This window comes from Metschnikowia bicuspidata (assembly GCF_001664035.1).
Source record: "Metschnikowia bicuspidata var. bicuspidata NRRL YB-4993 chromosome Unknown METBIscaffold_1, whole genome shotgun sequence".
In the NCBI taxonomy this organism is placed as follows: domain Eukaryota; kingdom Fungi; phylum Ascomycota; class Pichiomycetes; order Serinales; family Metschnikowiaceae; genus Metschnikowia; species Metschnikowia bicuspidata.
The window spans coordinates 763,470-787,506 of NW_017387731.1; the positions used below are offsets into that span (position 1 = coordinate 763,470).

Consider the following 24,037-nt stretch of genomic DNA (forward strand, 5'->3'; position numbering starts at 1 on the left):
GAAAAGAAGCATCAGAAAACCTGAAAACTGCCCGATCAGACCCTAAATTTGCAGCGACAACCCCTATCACACTTGCTTCATCCACAATGATAGGATCCTCAGTTATGTGGGGGTGCGTGGCCGCTGTTATGCTGTCAGCTATACAATCGCTTGGAATAACACTACAGCGAAAGTCTCATATTATACCATATGACCATGAGCTCTCTGAAAATTCAGTGGTGAATTTACGCAGAGACAGTTCCGTATCTATCGATTACGAGTCCACACACAAGACTCATAACTACAGGCGAAATATCTGGCTACTTGGATTCTCTATGTTCATTTTTGCAAACATCTTTGGGTCATTAATACAGCTTACTGCCCTACCACTTATAATCTTATCTCCATTGCAGAGTATAGGTCTCATATTCAATTCCATTTTTAGCTGTACGCTTTTGCCCGGTGAAAAATTTACCAAAAAATTAGCTGGAGGTACAGTGATAATTGCATTGGGAGCCTTTTTTATTGCATTCAATGGGAATAGCATAGCTCAGCCTCCTTTGGATATTGGTGCTGATGAGAAATTTCAAAGAGTTCTTGACAAATTTGCAAGACCTGGTTTTCTCACATGGTGGTCGCTTACCTTCATTGTCATGGCTATTTTAGTACGTGTGAACTGGTTAATCTCTGTCAAAATTAAGTTTCTTCAATCAAAGCCACACAGAAGAACGAGAAGGTTATCAAGGACAAGCAAAGATCCTCTATCACGCCTCGTCTTCACCAGGGGGATACTTTATGGTCTTGTGAGCGGAACACTCACAGCCCACACTTTCCTTTTCGCGAAGTCCATAGTAGATGTCATATTCGAAATGATTCTGGAACGCGTAACACCTAAGTGTGTGTCGACGTATGTGATAGCTGTCTTTCTTTTGATTGCCACACTTTGTATCGTTGTCATGCAACTAGCAGCATTCAATTTGGGTCTATCAAATATCCTGACAGCAATATTGTATCCGTTGTGTTTTTTGGTGTACAATTTAGTCAACTTGTTCAACGACATATTCTTCAACACGTTGTTCAGTACTGGCGGAATGGATATCTCTCAATTCATTTATGTGCTGATCGGACTTTCAGGGGTGTTATATGGCGTGGTTTTGATCAGCTGGGATAGTGCTTGTGGCAAGCCTGAAGTATCATCAGATGACACCCAGCCTCTCTCGGTCACTAAATTTCCATACGAACACAAAGAAGGAGAGAACAGAGTTTTTTCCTACGAAGAAAGCGAAATTATCAGCCAATTCAGCTATATTAACCACGACCCAAACTTGGACGGATTTGTGGGTCTGTGACTGGATTGTGTGAGAAGAAAATTTTCATCGAGGCACTTCGTTTACTATGAGCTGATAAACTCTCTCAGAGTCATCGCGGACCATGAAGAATAGTCTGGTATAAAATGCGATCACAATTTATAGAAAGAGATAATTTGTTATGGATGATTGTTGCGGGAACGAAAGTGAAATATACATTCAAGCGCAGTTTCGTCGTCTCATTTAAGCGCTGCTCAACAGCTTGCAACAGTGAATCCAGATGTCTTGCGCGAATTGCGTGCGTATGGAGCAACGCAGATCGATATCAAATTTAGGGTGTTTGAAGCGAGTGTTCGCGACGCAATCCTCGTTAGTTCATAAACCCGGCAAATAACCGTGTGATATCATTTCCCTGATGACTCGAACCATCTCGATCACCCCATACAAAAACAAGTCCGAGCTTCTACGAGTTCGGGAGTTGTTTTATGAAGATTTTAATGACTCAGTGTCTCTTAAAGCTGCGATAGACACAGTTTTATACTGGCAGAGTAGGGGCAAGGTACCTCATGCGGTCAACACCACCGCATGGCTCGTTTCAGCAGTGCTAAATGATGCCATTCTCACAGAAAGATCGAAAGAACTTCGAATTCGAACAGAACGTGGCATGAGTGATGCTCTACCCAGAAATGCGGAAGAATATGTACTACGGAATGCATACTCAATGGCATTGGTTCGTTTTGTCAACGGTATACTAGACCCTTATCAACAGGGTACTTACGCCGTGGCGCTCCTGACTTTAGCCAAGGAAATTGAACTTCCTTACTTCTTCGTTGAAGTTCGCCATTGGGCTACACATGAACAATTGCCATCTTTGGAAATATTACGAGCAACTAGTCACCGTGCACTAGAATGGCTTCACATCAAATTTTGGAGCCTACTCGATGCTTCTCAAAATTTAAAACGTACTAAATTCATGGAGAAGGAAATGCACTTTATCGATATAAAGCTGGATGTGACAGCCGCCTTCAGAGCCTATAGATCATGTGTGAAGTCTAAATTCACGACAGAAAGCTCCAGAAATAATTCCAGCCAAGATATAACGGTTCTAGAAGCTCAAATTCATTCGATTGCGACTAGCCTGAGTTTAGATTTTCATCTCGCCCGTCTCTTGGCGCTGAAAAAAGCTCTCTTGAAAGAGGCATCTTTCTCTACTATCCATGAGACGTACGGCGATCTTGTTGCGAAATTACCCCCCAAATTTCTTTTACTATTGGTACATACTCTATTACTGGAAACACACTCAAATTGCTCTGTGCATTCAATTGGAAGTATGGTGTACCTGAACACTAAAGAGTGGTTTGACCTTTTCTTATCGCTGATTCTTGGGGGACCCTATCCTTTTCGACTTCATTATCATGTCTACAATAACGATGAAGACGTCTTGCAAAGCTTAGAGAATTACCATCGTGTTTTGCACTATCATAATCATATTCCTTGCGACTTCAAAACAATCAAGCTTACTAAAAAACCAGACCTAAAATTTGCAAAAGCCCCTCTGCTCGAAGAACTCTTGCAAGTTTCTTCTGCCCCACCAGGAAAACAGATGAAACGAAACAGAAATGAAGACCCCGAAATACAAAGAGTGACAAACAGATCTAAGGCCGGCCGCGTCTTCGAAAAGCCATCAACATGGCGAATTTTACCGTTTGGTATCAGTGCAATGTCCAATATCTAGTATCGTCGAATACACCATGAATCAAAACATACTACGAACGGTCTACTCAAGAACATGTACGAGCTCTGTCTCACTGCAGTATAAAAAAATCATGTAGGAATGGATATAATTAAGAAAACGACAACCGATCGCACACCAGACATATATAACGCATTAAATAACAAACATACCTATCGGATACATCCTCTTTTATATATGATAAGAGGAGAGAGAAATGAAATAGTATGAAACATCTAAAATACGTGCATACCCCACCAATAATCACGGCCTGAAACTTGGCCCACAAGAATTAAATACTTAATCATTGGTCCATGCGAGAGTACCTATGCAGAAGCCGCAACTAAAGTTGTATCAAGAGGACCTTTGAGCACACATCTCGAACGTAAACGGTATTCAAATATGTACTATAACTTTCTACGATACAAGGCATTCTAATTTCAAACGTTCTAGCGCGATATAGAGCCCATTCCAAGACAATGTGGACTTACCGAGACTTCAGGTCTACCTGATACAAATTGAACGTACATGGCCGTGAAGTGGATTATAATACACCTGAGCACCCAACGTCCAAAACATACCCGGTGACCTCTGAACTCCCAACATCAACAACCATGATTTCATGCTTACTCCACAATTTCCGCAAACCAAAAACATACACCACCACTCCCCCGATATTGGCTCTTCGATCCTCAGGTGTCCAACAGAATCTTTGCATTCGAAGGACACGCTTCCAGAACATATATAATATATTTGTATTGAACGTACAAATCAATACACAATAAGACGGAATGAATTTTAAGGCATCAAAAATGGTACCACAAATTAACCCGGGCTAGGAATTAAGCAAAAGCTTAAGATCACTAGATTGCCTTCGAGGTGCACAATGGCTGCTTTCGAGGATAGAAAAGTAAGGTTAAACTAAGCAAATTTAAAGATCACATCAGGGCAATATAAACAAACTACCCCAGATCAATTCAGCGACGTGTGATCAGGATAAATTGATCACACGTTGAATGGGATCCTGTCGACCAGCACATCTGGGCCAGCGAAATCAAGTTTGTCCAAGCCAGACCAATTCCTGGAATCAATTCCCCTACCCAACAAATTTAATATTTACGTAGAATCGCTTCAAGGCGCAGAGTTGTATTACAAGTTTGCTAGTAGGGCAGTACCATCCTCCCACAGTGAACAGAAGAGTATGTAAACAGTACGAAGTACCAACTCAAATATGGACTTAGTTTCTCAGCAGCCACTCAGTTGCATGATTCATCCGCTGACTGATTTCGTTTGACGAATGATCATATTTACCATATGTCATGAACTTCGTTGTTCTAAATACCACAGCTAGACAAGCAACTACTTGATACTGCTCCTACATTTGTACCCATTGCATATATAGTGTCTAGTAACAGACAGATAATCTCCGGAGAAGTCGGGACGTGTTGCATGCTTTCCTTCTCGTATCTGATTTAGTGTTAGAAAGTCGAGTGTGAAGTAAATTGTGGACATCGGAACAAACGATGCTAGAGTTGGTTGCCCTCCGTAACTCTATGAGCCCTCTTCTCAAATTGTCTAAGCCTGTTAACAACTCTCTGAATTTTTCAAAGGTGATTGAAGCTACAATGCCGATGCTGCTGCTCGGGTATCAAGGATGTACTCCATCATCTGAGGCTAGACGTATGCTGTTGTGGGGTGTCGCACGATTCGAATAGCGGTGAATTAAGGTTGTCCGGAGAGGCTTTGCGATTGTCGAGCAGTCTAGATATGAATGGCTAGTAATGGGCTGCTAGCTAATGGGACACATCACATGCATACAAAATTTCATTTGACGTGATTATGGGTCGATGCGACTAGATGAGTTCATATCTGTAGCCTTGGCCTGTTGTATGACACTGTAGTTAACTACCTTGCTTTTCATTGGGTTTATTCATCCGATTAGAGGTACAAAACTTTTTAATTATTATACATACGAAACCTTTAAACGACTTCAAGCTACGTACGAAATCTCTGAGCTCGACCCGTCCGCATCTCTACTAACTGCCTGGACGGTGCTCGTGGCCCGTATCTGTATTACGCCATCGCCTACTAGGATTTGTTTCCCGCTGTAGCCGTTTTACCCCAGATGGTAGGAGCGGACTTGAGGGGCCAACTTCCTGCTATTCGCCACGCTATCTGGTGTTAACAATTTTAACGCATATCAATATGAATCTATTGACCTAACAAGTGTTTTCGATCAATATACGGCGTCATAAGTTGGGATGTCTCTAAACAAAATTCTTATTGCTGAATCTGTTAAGCTTTCTAAGCTTAGCAATCTTGTAATGAAGATCTCTCGTGAATTCTGTATTTCCCCAAAGTTTGGTTATGTGTAAGGTGACTGGAATGATTGTTAGGTATTAAATTTATCTCGAGCGACATGGGTTTAACTTTAGTTCGGTTCACATGACCTGAAAAATTTATCCGGTTCGTCATTAATGGTGATGGAGCTCCTGAAGGAACAATTTTTTGAATGAAAAGTGTGCATTGATCTGTCCGCATACCATTATTCGTCTGAGCCCCAATGGTTCCCTACAAATCTACTATTTCGAATCATATCAAGTGAGTCTACAACCTTTCTGCGTTGCCTATTGTATACTAATGTCGGGCAAGCGACAGGCGTAGTTCCAAAATGCTGAAGAAGGTGGATGTGGCATATTGCAATTTGTAACTCGATTATACTTTGTTTTTTTTTTTAGATAGAATCGTCTACCGGAAGAGTATGTGAAGAATTATAAATCCTCCACGGACAGGAATTAGCTACGAACCATGTCTTGAAGCTCGGCGTCTCCTCATGCTAAAGGCCCGCCTGGGACACGGCTCTCAGCTCATATATGTTTTTATTGTACTCCTTTGAATGCCCTGCAATTGATTTCTGCCCTCTACAGTAACCCAATTTGTAGTTTGATTAAGAGAGGAATGATGAGGCTTGAGCCAGCCTTATTTTGTGCGGATGATTTATAGCTATTCTCAGAGTGTGAACTGGGCGAAGCTATATTAGGATATGGTGCTCTTGTTGGTCAAATTGTGCTTGAAAATGTTACTGTGGATGAGTCTACGAAATTGCATGGGATTCTGTAGTTTTGAATATTTTCCGTCTCGTCACGGTTTTTCATTGATTTTGGTTTATCGTCGTGATATCTCAAAAATTTGTTGTGCTGTGTCTACGTTTTGTGAATTGTATTGATCTGCAGAAGGAATTTGAAATTACATGATTCTTTTCAGAATGAATTACTTTTTAATCATTCGATTTGACGAATATGCTTTTGTGAGAAGCTAAAGGGTTTGAGGTCTATTGATTTATGTTTGTGCTTCATATTTAGGGTGTTGTCGACGGATGTCGAAATGGGTAGCATTCACCTGAAAGTTTGTAATTTTGAATGTTTTCATGGTACGTGAACACGTTCGGCTTAGTAATTTGAAAGGAACATTTTAGCACCAAACCTGATTACTGGTCATTCGGGTGAGCAGTACATGAGGTCCAGTAGTTTTGACTTTTGGATTTATAAAAGTTATTACCTTTACTGACAATCATTTTTAAGTGAGGCTGCTGATTGAGGGATATGTGGTGTTACGGTGTAGCAGGTTGTTATTGAAGAAACGGAGGGATACAAAGAGCGAGAGGAAGCAAAATGAATGCAAGAGGGCCATGGAGAGATCACGTATATTTCCGATTTGAGTATGGGAAAATAAACATTTAATTTGGGATGTGGTACAGAATTGCTTACCCAGCTGACTGCGGGTCTTGAGGGGGGACTCCACTGCGAATGGGTCAAAACTTTTATGCTATCTTCCTTCTCCCTAACATTTGTTGATTGAATTTTTGCTGATAGAATTTGGACATTCCAAGACCTCAGCAATGTTTTTCAATTTAAACAGAACGCTTGTGTGCCTAGATTCTTTAAATATGTTTTTGTTTCAGCCGCAGAAATACATCCAGTGATCTGGACGCCATATTTTGCCACTTCTCGAAGCCGTGCCAGCGCACGTTCTGGACGAGGGCATGGAGTAGTGTTTTGGGGAAATACACAGTTTACAGCTCATCACGACAAACATCTTCAAGAGGATAGTCGCTTTTCTCAAGACCAACCCGAGTGTCTCAAAAGCCGCATGTTGTGTCTTTTTCGTTGTTAGTGAGAACAAAAAAGGAGAAGAAACAAAGCAGAAGCTTGATCAAATGAGTTTAAAGAAGCATCTTCTCTTTCATAGCTTCTGTTTCAACTGATTGCTTGTTTGCAAAGGATTGTCATATTGGGGCGGCGACACTTAACGAAGAACGCGAATCATGGTACTCCATCTGAAGGTTTCAGTGGAAGTATCGAAAACACAGACGGTTTGAAATATAGGGCGTAAGTCTGACCTCAAGCCAATCATATGACTCATAAACCCCGATTTATGATAAATCAAATAGCTTAGAAAATAGCCGAGGTGTCTGTGCCATTGCTAGACGAAAGGTTCGTTGAACGACGGGCTGTAACGCGCGTCTAGCTCACGAAATATCGCGCCGAATTTCCAGGACACACAGCGCTCAAATTGCCCATTGCCACATTCAACCAGCCAAAAAGACGCAGAATGACCTTTGAGGCTAGCGATTCTCTTCAAAGCCTCCCAAATTTATTCAATGCATTAGATAGTGTTCTCAGTATACACTATGCAAGCAGTATAACTGTTCCAAAGGTTCATGACTTGTGTGAGAAGGCTACTCGCCTCACGAAAAGACGGGTAGATATAAATACCATAGAACAAATACTAGGCTATGATCTGCAGGTGTACCAAATAATATACTTTGGCTCAAACTCTTTCGACTATGGTATGTGTAGTCCAAAGGGATTGTCTCCACTTCAATTTGGTGCTTTGCTACCAAGCCGCAGAATCTCTTTCAAAGAGCGCGTTTCCTCTTTTCGTGATGCCCCACCCATTGTTAAGCTATCCGAAGTAGCAGTTCCATTCCTTGATACAACTCAAGGTGTCTCCTTGGGCAGGCTAGCTAGTACATCATTGAAGAGACAAGGTAATTCCCTGTGTCTCGTCACCAAATCACCCAAAGATACTCGCATTTCATCGAAAAGTATCCTGAGCCTAACGGAAAATTCTGCACTTCATTCGTGTGTTATCCCGTCCAGAATTCCTGCCAAGGTGTCTAAGTTGGATCTCTCAAATACTCTGTCTAAAGGTATGCTAAAGAAACCAAAGTTGGTTGAAGGACTCTCGCTAATAGAGCGCATAAAACAAAAGGAAAGAAAAAACAAATTAAACTCACTGGGTAATACAATCAAAGAAAACCACGTACGCTATATCAGAAGTAAGGTTCCTGTGGTGTACGATATACTTTATGAATTGACTCTGATGAATGCAGGTGAACAAAAACCTTTCAAAACTGTTCCCACAAGAAAGTTGATATCGATCATTAAAGACTCACTCTCGTACTCAATGACTGATGAAGAAATCAGTGACACTATCCATGAAATAGCACGTGTCCTACAAGATAAGGTAAAAGTTATACAGGTTGGTGAAATCCATGCAATCAAGATATTTCCTCTAAACCGCAACCAAGATTTAGATAAGATCAACAAAACGGATTAATATTCTCTATGAAATTGAAATTGTACACCACAATGGAGTATCCACGAGCATTTACACTCTTCGTGCGATGTCCGCAGCCCCTGAATTCATGAAAAAATGCTTCAACGCAATTTCAATAGCCCAGGTAGCCACCAAGTCAAGGACAATACTCCCCGTCAACTTGAATTTGAAATCTAGAGTCATGGGAACAAATTGCATCGCCTCGTTCAATTCGGGCATGAACTCGGTAGACCCAATAAGAGATAGTGCTGAAACTCCCAAAAGTCCATAATACATACCCTTGTTGTCTCTAATTCCCTCCTTGAAAGGCAATCCGATGTAATTCACTGCGAAGGTTGAAACTTGTTGGGCCAATTGGAGCAAAAACATACCCGTGTTCAACAAAGATGGCGAGAAAGTCTTTTCCAAATCAACCTGTGCTTCACGAGGTTCCAAAATGTAAATTTCGCGGGTGATGTAGATCAATGTGGTGATGTGTACCGCAAACTGTCCTAAAATAGAGCCCATGATATAAACATTGAATATACCGCTCAGAGGACGCTCCTTACTCAATTTGTTAAGCGGTTTACCGCGAGAGATCGAGAAGAAACAAACGGACAACAAGATTCCAGAAACTGTAGACTGACCGTCACCAAATTTGATACCAGCCAAGTATAAAACAGACAAAGAATAAGCTGAAATCAAACAGTTCAAAGCCAAAATTTTGTACATCTGAATAGTTGAAACAAGCGCACATCGGCCTTGACGAACAATGTTCGTTACAGCCGAAACATTGGACAATTTGGAAGTAAATGGAGCGGCAACAGATGCATCTCCCAATTTCAAGGAGGGAACCTCATCTTCATCCTCGCCAGTATTCAAAGAAGACATAATACCATCAGCAAATTCCGAAGCTGATACAGGCTTGCCTTTATCATCTTTGATAAATTCGATTGGGAGCGTACCGTTTTTCTTCGCAATTTCCACATTTTGCCTAATTTCTGGCGTTATCTCAACTCCACGCTTTTGCAAACATGTCAAGTAATGCGGGTTGTAAGGTCCAGGTGGATATAAGTGAGCAATGAGAGCAGGAACTGGTGGTGGTGGTCTCAGCCAGTTGGCCATGAGCTGAGCTTGTTTATGATACACAGTCTTCATGGTCTCAATCTTCCTGTTTTCAGCTATCTTTTTCATCCCTTCCTCGGTACCGTTCAATAAAGCAACACCAATATGAGCCTGTTTCAAAGCACCAACATCATTGGTACCATCTCCGCACATTAGTGTGCTATAGCCTGCATTCTTTAAAGAAGTTAAAATGAACTCCTTCTGGGATGGAGACACTCTGGCATATACCCACGTGTGCTTCAACAAATCCATGATCTGCGGGTGGTCGCTCAAATGACTTAAAGCGTAACCGGTGATACAGATATCGTGTTTTTCAAACAAATCAAGGTCGATAGAATCGCTGCTTTTGAATGGAATGACTGTTGACTCATCGACGCTTCTCCAGGTCAAATTGTGCTCCTCGGATACACCGTGATGGTCTTCAGGAAAGTCCAAAATCAAAACATTCTTTGTAGTAATTGAGACTTCCTTTGCAACATGACATGCTGTGAGAGGATTATCACCCGTAATCATTACACAGCGATGAGAAGAATCATTCAACATTTCAATGGTTTCTATGGCATCGTTCTTCAAAGGGCAATGAAAAACGATAAAACCTGCGAAAGACAAATTTGACTCCACTTCGTCTCTTTCTACCTTAGAAATTTTCGCTTTGGAGTCTAAATATTTGTAGCCCAATGCTAAAACACGAGATCCGGCCCTAGTAAAAGATTTGTAGCAGTCTTCATAATTTTCGGGAGCATCCACTAACATGTTTCTGATTGTTTCTGGGGCACCTTTAACAGCAACAAAATTGCGGTTTGGCAAGGTACTGATGGATGTAATTGCAGATGATCTCTTCAAGCTTGAAGAAAACTGGAACCGACGTAAAACCCTGATTTTCTCCGTTACTTCACCTATGGGTCTTTCCACGCAATCTTTAAAACCAACAGTCCAGTTGGCAGCTTTTAATGTTGCTTGTTCCATTGGGTCACCAACAACCTCCCCGTTGTCAAGTTTCACTAAAGCATGAGCAGATCCCAATACATGGGCAGTAAATTCAGGTGCTTCATCACAAGAAAGGAGACTGGTAGGTTGTCCATTTGTCAACCCAGCCAATCCTTTGAAAACCAAGTCTTCAGCAGTCAATGTTCCAGTCTTGTCAAAGCAACAAACGTCAATTCTTCCAGCTAATGGAATACGGAATGGCTCGGTACAATAGATAAAATATTTTTGCAAGGCTGACAAGGAAGAGTTCACAGCCAAAGTCAATTCCATTGGCAACTCGGGCGGCACCACCGAAGTGATGACGATGATACAGTCTAAGATCAATTTTGACTGGATTCTGCCCATTCTTGTGCCCTCCACCCAAACATACCACGAAGCAGCAATGGCAAAAATTAGCAAAAACAAGATGAAGAAGAATGCTTCTTTGTTGTCAACGGAAACTCTTTCGCTAGAAAATATCATCATTCTCACTAAAGATCCTTGGGAGGTCTCGAATCCTGTTTTACAAACGTAAGCCAATGCACCACCATCAGGCGCAACAGGCACGATTGAGTCTTCGGGAGCTGTAACTTGCAAAGCCATAGTTCCTCCGTACAAGAAAGAATTCTTATCAAGACCGTCTGGTTGTAAGAATTCGTTCGAAGGTCTTAATTTTACAGACTCTTTCAATAATGGGGTTGACTCACCAGATAACATGGCTTCATTTACAATTGCAGTGCCATCGAGAAGAAGTAAGTCGCAAGGCATTGCACTCTCGTCATTGGTACGTGTCACAGAAACGATATCACCAGGCAATAATTGATCCGTCTGAACTTGTATCCATTCTTCATCTCTGTAAACGTATATCGTGAATGGTTTGATGCCCATACTTTGAAATTCATTCATAGTAGTTCTTCTCTGAAACACTGTTGTCATTTCGAAAGAGACTAACATGAACAAAGAGAAAAGAGAGTAATACCATTGTTCATCCATCAACCATAAGGCCACACAGAATATTTGGAAAACAAAGAATGGGGCAACGGCATGTTCCTTGAACAATTCCAAGAAGGTAGGAATGGGGATGTCAAATCTGTTAAGTCCAAAATTTCTCGTCGCCTTTTCCAAATTTCCAGATAACCCAGCATGGGTTTGGAAATAGGATAACTTTGGTAACTCATCTATCTTAAATTCTGGAGGTGAGAATTTGCCTGTATTTTCGAGAAGCAAGTGACGTCTTTTTTGATACAAAAAAGAGACTTGTTTCTCGCCATCAGGAAAGATCTCTCTTTGAATCTCACATATTTCACCAATGCCAGAATTAGGAGCGGGGGTGATTTTGATGTGCGAGGCTTCAGAAACGGTAGATGCGGATATGTAATTGAATTTGGCGTCGATATCAAGATTCCAGTGGGGCATCAACCAAATCAACAAGTTCAAAGACACGATGGCCATCAAGTAGACAAACGTCCACTCAGAGCCTCCAATATAAGTGTCATAATGCTTGACATACACTTGAAGAAAAACAGGGTAAATGATTCCAAAAGGCCACACGTACAAACGAGCTAAAACCAATTTTGGTGATAACAAGTCCGCTCCTCGGATGTCAGGGTTGTGGACCAATTCTGACATAGTGTGAATTTTGACAGCCGTTATCTGAAAAAATGGGGCGTATAATTTTGTATGCTCGACGGAACGGCAAAATCTGTTGACCGGTGGACGAAAACCCGTGCATCCCCTACTCCGATTCGAAGCCAGCCCTCAGTTTGGTTGTTCTGTATTCCAGCCGAAACCACCACTGCAAGCACCACAAAGGGCTAAAACGTGACCGGTACGATTCTACTTTCGAGATTTTTATCAATTACACGTGAAATTTATGAAAAGAAGTATCATATGAAACTCGTGGGAGGTGGGATATTGTTATGATCGTATGATCTAATTCTCTCACCACCGATTCTGATCTCGTTTGTCTTTCTTTGGTTCTTCACACACCTCCAGGAATGTTTATTCTGAACTTTCGTATCGCACTCTTTGAATTTAGAATAATGAAAAATGAATGAAGCAAAGAAAAGAAGAAATGTTCTTTTAGTATAGCCCCTTTATTTTACAATTTTGTTAGGTTTTAGAATGTTTTATATTTTTAAATTCCCAACAGGTGAGAGACAGCATTCGTCTCTTTGAATTTACTTTTTTGAGGATTCTTCCCACTTGATTTTCTTACTTATTACGGACATAAGGAATGGTAATCGATATGACTTTAAGTAATCATCACATGTCCTGGGATTATAAGATTCTGGAGATAATCTTGTAATATGAGAATTAGAGGGGTCGGAATTTAATTTCATTCAATCCGTGAGTAGATGAATTTTTTTTTTAATTTTTAATGTAATGGGTTAAATTAGTAGTGGTACAAGATAAAATTAAGATAATTTAGATTTTCTAACTTTTACGGTCAAGAAAAATTCTTTTTGACAACAAGTCAGCTTTAATAATATCAAGAAAATATCAATTTATAAAAACAAATTTACAGGTTTCAGGCGAAGCCGGGGAACCTCGTCATAAATGTAATGAAAAATTATAGTCTAATTTAGTTTCTTGGGATTGCTCTCGGCAGTATGATTATACTCTGGTCATATTGATGAAGCCTCCCTAAGTCCACCCGCCACAGCAGGGCTATATGACCTGCAGTACATTTATCTTATCCAAGCATGCAGTATAATCACAAAAACTTCTTCAATATTCGAATCATCGCCAGCTTATACGCATTATCTTTCGAACATGTATTCAATGATCTCTAGAAATACCTCCAATATACCTCCAATTCTGGAAATACCCGATAAACCCACCTTCGACACTTTTATAGACAGTTCCCAGTGGCTATTGGAGAACCAGTCTCTCTTAGAGGGATTGACGCAGAAATATCGCCCAGAATCTCTTTTATTCCAAAAAGTCATGAATTCTTTCGCAATGATGAATCTTGCTGAGTATAAGCCAAGCAAATCAGGTGTCAGTGAGTTTGATAACTCTCACCTCGGTAGTGGCGAGGATAACGCGAAGCTCCGAGAGGATCTCCACGATCATGATTATCCATCTTCCAAAGGTGTGGGTCTGGAATTAGGGCTTGATCCAGTTTCTAATATAGACCTGCGACCAAACTCTACAATTGAGCAATCTGAGGTAATTGTTAGACCAAGTGCGCCGGATCAAAATCAAGGAAGCAAGCCATCAAGATATCAACAAAAGATATCATTCGAGTCAATAGGAAACGAGGAAAGACGCTTGCTATTCAGACTCCCGTCTATCGCTACACCAGAAACATCTGTTACTAGTGTGATAATTCTGAAGAAGGTAACCAATATGAGTAACTACCAGTACAGACCCTCCCAACACACACCAAGTAACTTATTTTTCAAAAATCTAATAAGGGGACACCTGTCTCAGATCTCACCGAAAAAAAAAACCGAGGAGCAAGGGATATTTAAAGTGATCAGAGCTGATACAGTGATGGGATCTTCAGGTGACCCACAGGGTAGAGACGAATCAAAAATACATGAATCGCACAATTACCAGCCACGGCGACAATCCTTAGTAGGAAAAAGCCTCCCCCCCTACATTTATGACCAAATAAAAAGCCACGAAAAGTTTGACAAAAAAGAAGATATCACTTCATTCGAAGCTTCAAAGGAGGATCAAGGAGATTTATTGGTATCCAGCAAGACTGGCTTGCGAGTAATATCCAATGGGGCCTCAGGCGTTGCAGAATCTACCCTCAACATCCAGACAGATGCAGAAAAAAAAGATTGTTACAAGAGTGTTACGAAGGGAAAGACATTAAATCACATTTTGGAAACTTCGCTTTCACTATATCATCAAAGAGAAAGCAATTTAACTGTGTCTGAAATTGAAAGCAATAGCCTTGTGGGAAGTGATAGTATAGAGTTTGATGTATCAGATGCGGATAGAGAGTATGTGCTGCCTTGTTTCTTTGCAAAATCCCTCGAAGACCTAGATGGAAATGTGACTTACGAGAACATAAATAGCGAGGTACAGCATGAGGAAACCTCCCACATTATATCGAGTGTAATGGGAGCTGAGGAAGAAGTCTCTATAAGTAGTGATAGTGTAGAAATGAGACTTTTTCATTGAAGGCTGCTTAAATATGTCTTTATTGTCTGTGTGTGAATTAATCTATTGTATTTGTCTGAAGATTTCTGTGAGCGACTGGAACTTCGAGTAAATTTCAACAACAATTTTTATATCAAATGGCGATAAAATTTGCTCGGGAGCAATAAAAGATTGATTTAAAAACGCGAAGATAATGCTCGTATCGTGGAGATGGAATACTCGTATATTGCAACCGAGATGGCACTCGTCGGTGCGGTTTTGAGAAGACTCACAAGGAATCCCCTGTAGAAATTTGCGAAACCGTAAGAGCGCCAGTGTTCCACAAATATTCTGTGAGCTGTTCCCGACAGAGAGACTTGCATGCGTTTACGTATAGTGTCTAGAGGAAATGTGATTGCTTTCGCTGTTACACCAGCTATGAATCCGCAACTGGCCTCGACACCTCTTATTTTACCAGGCGACAAGTTGTTTATTCTATCCACCGCATCTCTAGCCAAAGAGTACGACCAGAAGAATAGCCCGGAACTGGCTGTTACCGAAAGAAGGGTGGGTTGAATACCCACAAAAAAACCCTTTAGTCCATTTTTGAGATAAATATCCTTGCAAGTATCCGTCATTGAGAGTAAAACTCTGGACTCATGCGCCACGAGGCGAGTTCTCAATAAGTCAAAAGGATACGTGATAAACGTACTGACCATCCCTGTACCACTTCCCACAAGAAGCAGATGCGACAGCTGGCTCAATGAAAACTTGCGTTGATTCTGTAAATCCGAGAAACACTTATTCAAAATAGTATAGGTTGTGAACTGCGATGCTCCATATATTATATATAGAGCCTCTGCGGGAACGTTTCCTTTCCAAAGTGCGGTGAAGCCCTCTTTCTTTAGAAGATTCTTTACTAGGTCTATTCCAGTTACTCCATCATCGCGAAGCAGCAGGAGTTGAAATCGTATTTTAATAGTATCAAGGGGAGCTGTTACTGCTCTAAGTTTGTTAGCGGATATATTGAGGGACGTAATAAACTGATATGACGTACCTTGCGACTGCGCCAGATAACGAACCGGCAATAAGGGACTCCAAAGGTGAAACACTTGATCCTTTTCGGAGATGATCTGCTCGTTCAGGATTTGTCTGCATCGATTCCTCTTGAGAGTTGGGTCAGCGTCAAATCCAGCGTAAGTTATATTTGTGATGATAAACTGAAGGAGAATTCGAGAAGCTGTGTGTATAACATGGAAGATCGTCCCAAATGCGAATCTTGGGGCCTTGTTGACGTGTGCTGAAGAACATGTGTTTGCATTTTGGTGATCTCGTGACAATGATCACGTGGTGATTGTGTTCTACACTTCCTCTTCCTTGATACAAGTATCAAGCCTAAATAAATACACTAGGTGCCTTCAAAGTGTTCACCGTCGCTTTGCTTTTTTAATAAGTTCAGATCCACCTTTCTGATGAGACAAAATCTTGGTAGAAGATCACCACTGAGTAATAAGATCGTTTGTGATGGCAATACACATTCCACACGAACCAGTTTGATTGCCGTCTAAAGCATGCAGGAATTCATACTGTACTACAGTCTTATTAGTTTGTTCATGCGTACGGCTCTTCTTCCGAGCACAGGATGAAATGCAATCTATTCACAGACTTGCGCCAGAGGATTGCAAGAAAATTCACTCCCAAGTAGTCATAAGATCTATTTTGGACGTCATTCGTGAATTAGTTCATAACTCAATTGATGCTGGTGCCTCATGCATTTCGATCAAGATAAATCTTGAATCTTTGAGCGTTTGTATTGAAGATAATGGAACAGGGATCTCTGTTTCTGATATGGGTCAAGTGGGAAGAAGATACTACACAAGTAGAGCTTCCCAGGTCGAAACTTCGAACACATTGCCTCAAGAACTGACGAATATGATGCCCCCAGAGCTCACACGAAGCTTAGGGTTTAAGGGTGAGTCAATTTCTTCAATCGCAACCTTATGCTCCAAATTAGTCATCCTTTCTGCTGTAAAGAATGTCGTTCATTCTATGGTTGTTGATGGTGAGAACTCATCGTGCTTGATAAATTTGCTTTTAGAGTTTTTCATGGTGAAAGTACCGACACAAGGTTCTATAATTATTGTAAGCAGACTTTTCCACAATGTACCTGTGCGAAGAAAATATCATAAAGAGCATTTTGGGAAAGACTTCATCTCATCTGAGATCAAGAAGATAGTTTTTCATGTCCTAGCCTTTCGTCCATTCATGAGCATCAACGCAGAATTTCTCGATAAAGGCATACTTCGAACAATTTTGTCTATAAACTGCCAGCAAAGTCCTGAAATGCTTTTCTCAATGCTATTTAATATTCCTATATCGTCTATTCACTCGTTGAACTCTTCATTAGACGATATTTGGAACCTTGAGGGATTCTATGGCTTTTCACTGGTCATAAAACATTCAGTGTATTTCGTATTTTTAAATGGGACAAATTTTAATATTTCTGCTCAACGAGCTAACGATATCCGTTATTTCATTGACTTGGCTAATAAACAAAACCACAGAAAACCTGCGACGAAAATCACTAGTTTTTGCTTACATATCAAAGCACAAGGTTTAAGACCAGAACTCTCTGAGCTGTCTGATTATTTCAATTGGCCTATTATTCTACGGCTATTGAAGGCCAGCTTGCACTTGTCTGATCAGCAAAAGAAAGAGAAATTGGAAGCTGGGGAAGTGAAGCTCTCCTCTGGGAAGATGATAGACGAAAGACATTTCCGAACAGTTGGAAGGGACTCTTATGCAAGCTTCTTCACAATAAAGCAAGCTGATCTTCTTTTAGGCGAATGTGAAGTCATTGCCCAGATAGACCGACTGTTTATTCTTGTGACCATTGGTGCAAATGTTCTAGTGATAGACCAGCACGCATGTGACGAGAGAATTACGGTTGAAAAGTTTTTAAAGACACACATGGATCAGACTCATGATCCCGAATGCGACTTGCGTGTTAGATGTCACAAACCAATATCAATATCCATGACTCCCGAGGAAAAAAAACCGTTGTTGGAAATTTGTCAAGCACTAGTTCCTTTTGGACTAGATTTCAAGGTTTCAAAATCTTCTCTCATACTAACGCATCTTCCTCACCCCTTACATAAATTCATCAGCCCGGGCTCTTTGAAGGCGTATCTTCTAAAACATGGTATCTCCACCGATAAGATGTTGAAGTTCAACAGACAGAAAAGCCCCAATGATTTGATTATGTACATGATGAATCTTCCTAAAGCCTTAAGTGATGCAATAGGTGATCTGGCATGTAGGCGGAGTATAAAGTTTGGCCAAATTCTCACAACTAGCGAAATGTTGTACCTTACGAAGACATTAGGAAGCTGCAAATTACCCTTTCAGTGCGCGCATGGTCGTCCTACCATGGTGTCAATGGGGAATCTTCGACATCTTGGTAATTTTACTGAGGACTATGAACTTTGATAGAAAGCTGTCACTATGTTGCTTTTGATGATACTTTATATTGTATTCCAAACACTTAATAGCTCAATTTATTTTCTTAGAGTGATTGAAGACCAGATGAGGTAGAAATATTGTTCCAAAGTGTGGATACTCTCACAAATAGTTTTTTGTGCCCTTGATCATACCTGAAAGTATAATTCTCGCTTGATAAGTTAGTTTAAAATAACAGCTGCTGATTTATCAGAGGAATTATTACTAACAAAACTAAGAAAATCAGTGATGCGACAGATGTAAGGGTGGAATAAAAGAGCAAAAACAGCGGAAATTTTGGGTCTAGAAAAAGATGATCACTACCTTAGACTTGTCGGCCTATTTAAATAAATATATATAACGAAAGATAAACAACTAGTTCAAGTTTTTCTCTCTTCACTTAGCACGATCTTCGACATTTAGAGTAACTTAACCTGTTCCAAAAGCTCGTAAACCGCTTTTGCTGGAATTTCATTGCAGCTGATAGACAGCTCACATATTGGTTTATGTAAGATTTGTCAAGGCTGTTTTGGCCAAGGATGCTAATCAGAAATACGTGCCAAGAATTTCGAGAAGAGGTTTTAAAATATTTTTAGACATACAGTTGTCGCTTAATTACTAAACTTAATAAGAATGTTGACCAGCTGTAAACAAACATTTTGATAGTTGAATAGAAGTGTATGACTTGAATCAATTCTCTGAGGGCAATTCTGTTCGCCTCTCTTCACTAGAAGCTCAGAAAATTGTCATATCGTGATAGAGTAATACACAAGCTAAGAGAATACTAACACTCAGAGAAAATTATCGTTTTAATTATTTGATCATTTCACTCTTGATTGCTCAAATTATTGATGTATCATTCACAGCGTTGAGAGATCGAGATAGGAAGATACGGTTCCATGACATGTTAAACACACTCTCGATTAGGAACTCGCCTACCATTTTCCTTTATTGTGCAATACCATCTAATAAAACATTAAATCAATATAAAGAGAAAAAACAAAATGACCCTCGTAAGCACTTGAATTATCGTGACACTGGAATGTGTGATAGAATCAGAGCATAGAAAGTGTGATGTCCTGTTAGCAAGCATCAGTAATGTTCGAATCAGAGGTTTTATAGTTTGAATAATAAGACATATAAACCCGAGATTATCTTGCATGAGAATAAATAAGTTTTAGAACGTAGCACATCTCTTCGTGAATATATTGGAATTTCAAAGTTTAAATATGAATATTTCAAAGTATTGCGTTAAGCTTCAAGAAGCTATGTAGTTAATCTGTCGAATTGGATCAAACTCAGATCAAGCTCCATTTGATGGCCACTTTGAACTGTCTTGTATGATATAAGAGTAAGACGCTCCAAAAATCAAAACAAGATAAGATTTTAACTTGACTACACAATCTTCTGGGATTTCGGGTGATACAAACAATCATGAAGTTAAAAGCCTTCTGAAACCAAGTCAATCTTATTCTGTTAGTTGAGGGTACACAGCCGAAACTTCAAGTTGTGAAAAGGAAATGGTAGATTAGTAGAGAAGGCAACTTTTGTTACTCCGCATGTGATTTTGTGCGACTTTTTTGACGCCAATAACTTGTTTAGGTATATCCTTCAAAGTTTTTAAAAACTCGCTTTGTTTTGACCATTTTAGACATTCCACTTTTCGAAATCACGCGCATCAAACTGGCTAGAATATAAGTTGATACATTTCCGAAAGATGAACAAAAAGAATGGACTTGTGAAATTATCGCATGCAGATGCTCAATTTTCGTTTATAAACGTTAACTTTATTTCTGAAAAGTTCCAAATTTTCTTTCTCCCATTTTATTTTTTGTAGCTGCTCTCAAATAAATTTTTTATTATTCATGTTTGACATTGATATATCTAGTATTGACAAATTCCCTGATTTTTAAAGTCACCTTCGATTGCTTGTAGGAAAATGCTGTGTTTTCTGCAGGAAAGTTCTGGAATTGTACTAGATTCCAAAGAAAAACATATTTTTTAGACATCTCTGCTTTTATCTATTCACCTGTGGATATGATATGCCAATTTGTTCTGAAAAACAACATCACGGTGCATCAGGCTGATGTGACCTCCCTTTAATTACACCTCGAAGTACTTGAATGCTATATACAGACGGTAAACAATTATTACTGCATATAACACACACGAGTCGTTCTCTCCTCAACCATGTCGGTTCTATAAATGTCATTTTGCTGTTAAGATGCCCTTAAGTACTGGTGTGAGAAGTTTTTTTGCCCATTCGGACGCCAAGGGAAATAGTACTGGTGTGGAAGATGAAAATCACGCTTCATCATTAAAAGATATGACTGGGTCTGATGTGAATGAGGCGGGAAACAATTTCTTCTTGAAGAGAGCCTCGAATTTTTTCGATCTCATATCTCATGAATTCGAGCCATTACCCAGCGAAGTAAATCAAGTATCACCAGAGGCTTCAAACAAGAATACTAAAAAATATGGCGACCTCTCATCCAGTGATGAATTGTTTGCTGGTGGTACCCCTCAGCCCAATACTCATCATTCCCAGTATATCAGACCACTGATCGAACTGGGATCCGTTATATCGAATGATTACCTTCCTGATAGCTTACACCGGCAATCAAGGAACCCGATTATTGCATATGAAGAGTCTGGTAAAGAGAAGAAGAAAGTAAACAACGATGAATATGAAGATTTGAGCGATGATGAACTCGACAAAGAAGCTGTTCCAACTGGGGAGTGGACAAGTCCTGTGGTACGAGAGGCTTTAGCTAGACAGGTCAGCAAGGAATTGCAATTCAAAACACTTTGGACTAATATTTTACGGCTTTTCAGTGCGCACTTTTTTTTTGTAGTGACTCAGAAAGTTGTTCAAATATATTGGGCGAGTCACGGACTGGAGGCAAGCCCTGACAATGCTTTCCTCATAAAATTCTTTCAACCCCATCATGTTGAGTATGCGGTGACTCTAGTGGGTAAAGCTCATGAATATGCACGTCATTTGTTGTGGCTCTTTGTGGTAATAATCATTTTCGATATCGCGATGGTTCTTTGGCCTCAAGACCAATGTAAAGATCTACCTTTAACGGTCAAACAAAGAGAGCTCATTGGGCTCAAGAGCATCCCAAGCGGAGAGACGGGAGATGTATCAGACACTGCAAGTTTAGAGATATCACAAAGATTATTTGAAAGCGCCTCGACAAAACCATTGCATATTCCCAAGTATTCTCGTATCAATGAGCTTCCAAACTTGATCAAAAGAAAAGAAAAGGATAATTTTATGGAAGAACTTGCGAGTGATTTAAAACATGTTAAACATCAAAACAGATTAAATCATGCCTCTCGAATAATTGAGAAACTTTGAAAAGACAAGAAGTACGACTTTGAAAGTCATTTGGGTGAAAGCCATGATATATTAAGATGATGAATTGAAAAAAGATGTATCGCGAGGCAAATAGTTTATAATATGAGACAAATAACTGGATAGTCTGTTTTGTTTGTATCGTTCCAGATAACGAGGGATAGAGCACACACTAGGTGTCTGAGGACATAAACGTACGGACTTATGAAGTTCAGCTCACAGCGCAAAAAACCGACAACTATACAATCTTTACTTGAAATTGGGAGGGGCCATTTTTGCTTGACCTCCGGCTTGGGAGTAAAACATACTCAGCAGGCCAAGATACAATAGCATTTCGTCTACCGGGAGGCAAGCTAAATTAGGTAAAGGGACGGACGTATTTTATGAAAAGTGGTCAAGGGAAGCGGAGTAGTTTGATATCAAAAGAAGTCAACATGAAAACTTTGTCATTTCAATACTGTGTCGAAATGAAGCATATTACTCAGTAGCCAGGGAACTCAGATTTTCTGTATGTGCAATAGATCTTTCGTCTCACAGTGTATACCAGGTCCAAACTGCAGTGTCTGTTATCTTAAAACAAAGTTGATTAGCTTAGCAGATCTATAAGGGTTCAATTCCTAAAAGCACCTACAATTGAAGAAGAAGAAGTACTGTGTGGGGAAATATCATATTCGAAATCAACTCGGAACACTCACTTCAACCCCGCATTCATCTTTGGATTAGCGTCGTTGTATACAGACAGGTTGTCTTCTCAACAGGAATGATTCTGTAGTTATGCAGTCCATGCTGAGAATTAGAATGATAAGTCAAATAAAAAGCGAGCCTTTTTCTGGTGAAGAGCGAATTAATATAGTAACAAGAGATAGTTACAGGAGAAAAAAAACACGAAAAATTACAGTTCATTGTCCTAGTTGTGAACTCTTCGCGAAATCTTCAAGTTTAGGATCTTATAAGTTTTTCGTTGTATCCCCGCATGATCCGAGATGCCAGGAAATGCAGAGCCACAAAATGCCAGAGACTTTGAAGAAGCAACAGGAGTTCATCAAATTGACGAGTCTACATGGGAGGGAAATCATCCTTTGAGACTTCCGCTCACTGGGGCTCGTGGTGTCTATGGGGGTCACATGTGTGCTCAAACATTGTTAGTGGCGATGAAAACTGCACCAGGATATGTTCCCCATTCGTTTCATTCTCATTTCATAAGAGCAGGAAACCCTAAATCCAAGTGTATTTACAAAGTTTCATCTCTTAATGATGGGAAGGCTTTTTGTCAAAGGCAAGTAACCATGTTGCAGGACGGGAAGGTCACATTCACAGCCATGTGTTCGCTCAAGAAGAAAGGTGTCAACTTCAAGTCAAAAGTTTTGGGAGACTACGTGCATACGGAATCTATGTTCTTCAAAAAATATAAAGACCCTTCGTTGCTCTATAAAACTTATCACACGGACTTTATTGTGAATGCATTCTCGGAAGAATTTCTTAACTACGAGCTATGTCCTGATGAGCGCAATATGCAGCCGAGCGAAAGGTGGATTCACCTATGGAGCAAGCTTCATCAGCCGCAAAAGACTAAAATGAGCGACCCAAAACTCAATTACATTGGTTTAGCGCATCTTTCAGATGCTGCGATACTTACAACCATGGCTCGTGCACTTCATTTAGAATGGAATCCCACCGCTGATAATCCTAGAGAAGAATTTGATTCAGAAAAAGATGCCAGAAAAATTATGAATGTGTCTTTGAATGCAATGCATTTATTTCATTACACGGCAATGTCGTTGGATCATCATCTCTACTTTCACGTCGATGATACCGATGAACTCGATGTATTGAATGACTGGCTTTTCTTGACATATCAATTCATGATATCAAGGAATTCCAGGACATTAGTAAGAGGTCACTTCATGAATAAAGACGGCGTTTGCGTCGCCACGTTTATACAAGAGGGTTTGACGTTCATGAAACCAGGCGTGCCTGGAACGACCGGTAAAAAATTCCCAAAACTTTAGGTTATATCTCCAGCAAAAATTCCGTTAGAAGCACGCTTCAACGATAACCAATCTTTTTAAATTTATCTCGTAGACGAGTCATATTGTAACAAAAACTAAATCGAGGAAATCGAAAACGTGAGTGGCATGTGTGCGGAAATAAAAGCCATAGCAAGCTCATTTAGGCGGCAATTGTTCCCACATGAATTAAACATTCCATAAGCTTCTTTAGTAATAGCTGCAATTCATTCTTTAAACTGAACGAGAAGTTTTTATTAATTTTTGAAAACGGCATCTCCGGACGACCTCAGAACCTCATAAATCCCGTCGTCCATACATTCGAGGTCCGCGCACATTACTGCGGACGTGGCGTGGGGCA

At 40.1% G+C, this 24,037-nt stretch overlaps 9 protein-coding genes across 9 annotated transcripts; 7 read left to right on the forward strand and 2 right to left on the reverse strand.

The window, feature by feature from the left end:
* Positions 1–86: 86 nt before the first annotated feature.
* METBIDRAFT_9232 (uncharacterized protein) lies at positions 87–1,328 on the forward strand (the record flags this gene model as incomplete). The annotated part of the gene is made up of 1 exon (XM_018859339.1): positions 87–1,328. One exon carries the CDS (start codon positions 87–89, stop codon positions 1,326–1,328), a length of 1,242 nt encoding a protein of 413 aa, XP_018713363.1.
* A 187-nt stretch (positions 1,329–1,515) lies between these two features.
* LAS1 (rRNA-processing protein) lies at positions 1,516–3,076 on the forward strand. The gene has a single exon (XM_018859379.1). The coding sequence runs from the start codon at positions 1,702–1,704 to the stop codon at positions 3,019–3,021; it is 1,320 nt and encodes a 439-aa protein (XP_018713364.1). The 5' UTR covers positions 1,516–1,701; the 3' UTR covers positions 3,022–3,076.
* A 4,553-nt stretch (positions 3,077–7,629) lies between these two features.
* On the forward strand, positions 7,630–8,640 carry METBIDRAFT_33933 (uncharacterized protein; the record flags this gene model as incomplete). The annotated part of the gene is made up of 2 exons (XM_018856425.1): positions 7,630–8,166; positions 8,251–8,640. The coding sequence occupies 2 exons, from the start codon at positions 7,630–7,632 to the stop codon at positions 8,638–8,640; spliced, it is 927 nt and encodes a 308-aa protein (XP_018713365.1).
* SPF1 (ion-transporting P-type ATPase) lies at positions 8,355–12,716 on the reverse strand. Its single transcript, XM_018855407.1, has one exon. The coding sequence runs from the start codon at positions 12,337–12,339 to the stop codon at positions 8,692–8,694; it is 3,648 nt and encodes a 1,215-aa protein (XP_018713366.1). The 5' UTR covers positions 12,340–12,716; the 3' UTR covers positions 8,355–8,691.
* Positions 12,717–13,417: 701 nt separating this feature from the next.
* On the forward strand, positions 13,418–14,927 carry METBIDRAFT_29464 (uncharacterized protein). Its single transcript, XM_018855408.1, has one exon. The coding sequence runs from the start codon at positions 13,486–13,488 to the stop codon at positions 14,851–14,853; it is 1,368 nt and encodes a 455-aa protein (XP_018713367.1). The 5' UTR covers positions 13,418–13,485; the 3' UTR covers positions 14,854–14,927.
* An 81-nt stretch (positions 14,928–15,008) lies between these two features.
* METBIDRAFT_76041 (thiamine transporter) lies at positions 15,009–15,969 on the reverse strand (the record flags this gene model as incomplete). The annotated part of the gene is made up of 2 exons (XM_018858466.1): positions 15,009–15,816; positions 15,869–15,969. 2 exons carry the CDS (start codon positions 15,967–15,969, stop codon positions 15,009–15,011), a joined length of 909 nt encoding a protein of 302 aa, XP_018713368.1.
* Positions 15,970–16,458: 489 nt separating this feature from the next.
* On the forward strand, positions 16,459–17,022 carry MLH3 (mismatch repair protein; the record flags this gene model as incomplete). Its single annotated transcript, XM_018854803.1, has 1 exon — positions 16,459–17,022. A coding segment is annotated over one exon (564 nt), but the record flags the coding sequence as incomplete, so codon positions are not given.
* Positions 17,023–20,533: 3,511 nt separating this feature from the next.
* On the forward strand, positions 20,534–21,673 carry METBIDRAFT_9238 (uncharacterized protein; the record flags this gene model as incomplete). Its single annotated transcript, XM_018859341.1, has 1 exon — positions 20,534–21,673. One exon carries the CDS (start codon positions 20,534–20,536, stop codon positions 21,671–21,673), a length of 1,140 nt encoding a protein of 379 aa, XP_018713370.1.
* Positions 21,674–22,653: 980 nt separating this feature from the next.
* On the forward strand, positions 22,654–23,679 carry METBIDRAFT_35017 (uncharacterized protein; the record flags this gene model as incomplete). The annotated part of the gene is made up of 1 exon (XM_018856555.1): positions 22,654–23,679. The coding sequence occupies one exon, from the start codon at positions 22,654–22,656 to the stop codon at positions 23,677–23,679; it is 1,026 nt and encodes a 341-aa protein (XP_018713371.1).
* Positions 23,680–24,037: the final 358 nt, after the last annotated feature.

What these genes read in the sequence shown, in the direction of transcription:
- METBIDRAFT_29464 (XM_018855408.1), top strand. Translation starts at nt 13,486, where the DNA reads ATGTATTCAATGATCTCTAGAAATACCTCCAATATACCTCCAATTCTG.
- LAS1 (XM_018859379.1), top strand. Translation starts at nt 1,702, where the DNA reads ATGACTCGAACCATCTCGATCACCCCATACAAAAACAAGTCCGAGCTT.
- SPF1 (XM_018855407.1), bottom strand. Translation starts at nt 12,339, where the DNA reads ATGTCAGAATTGGTCCACAACCCTGACATCCGAGGAGCGGACTTGTTA.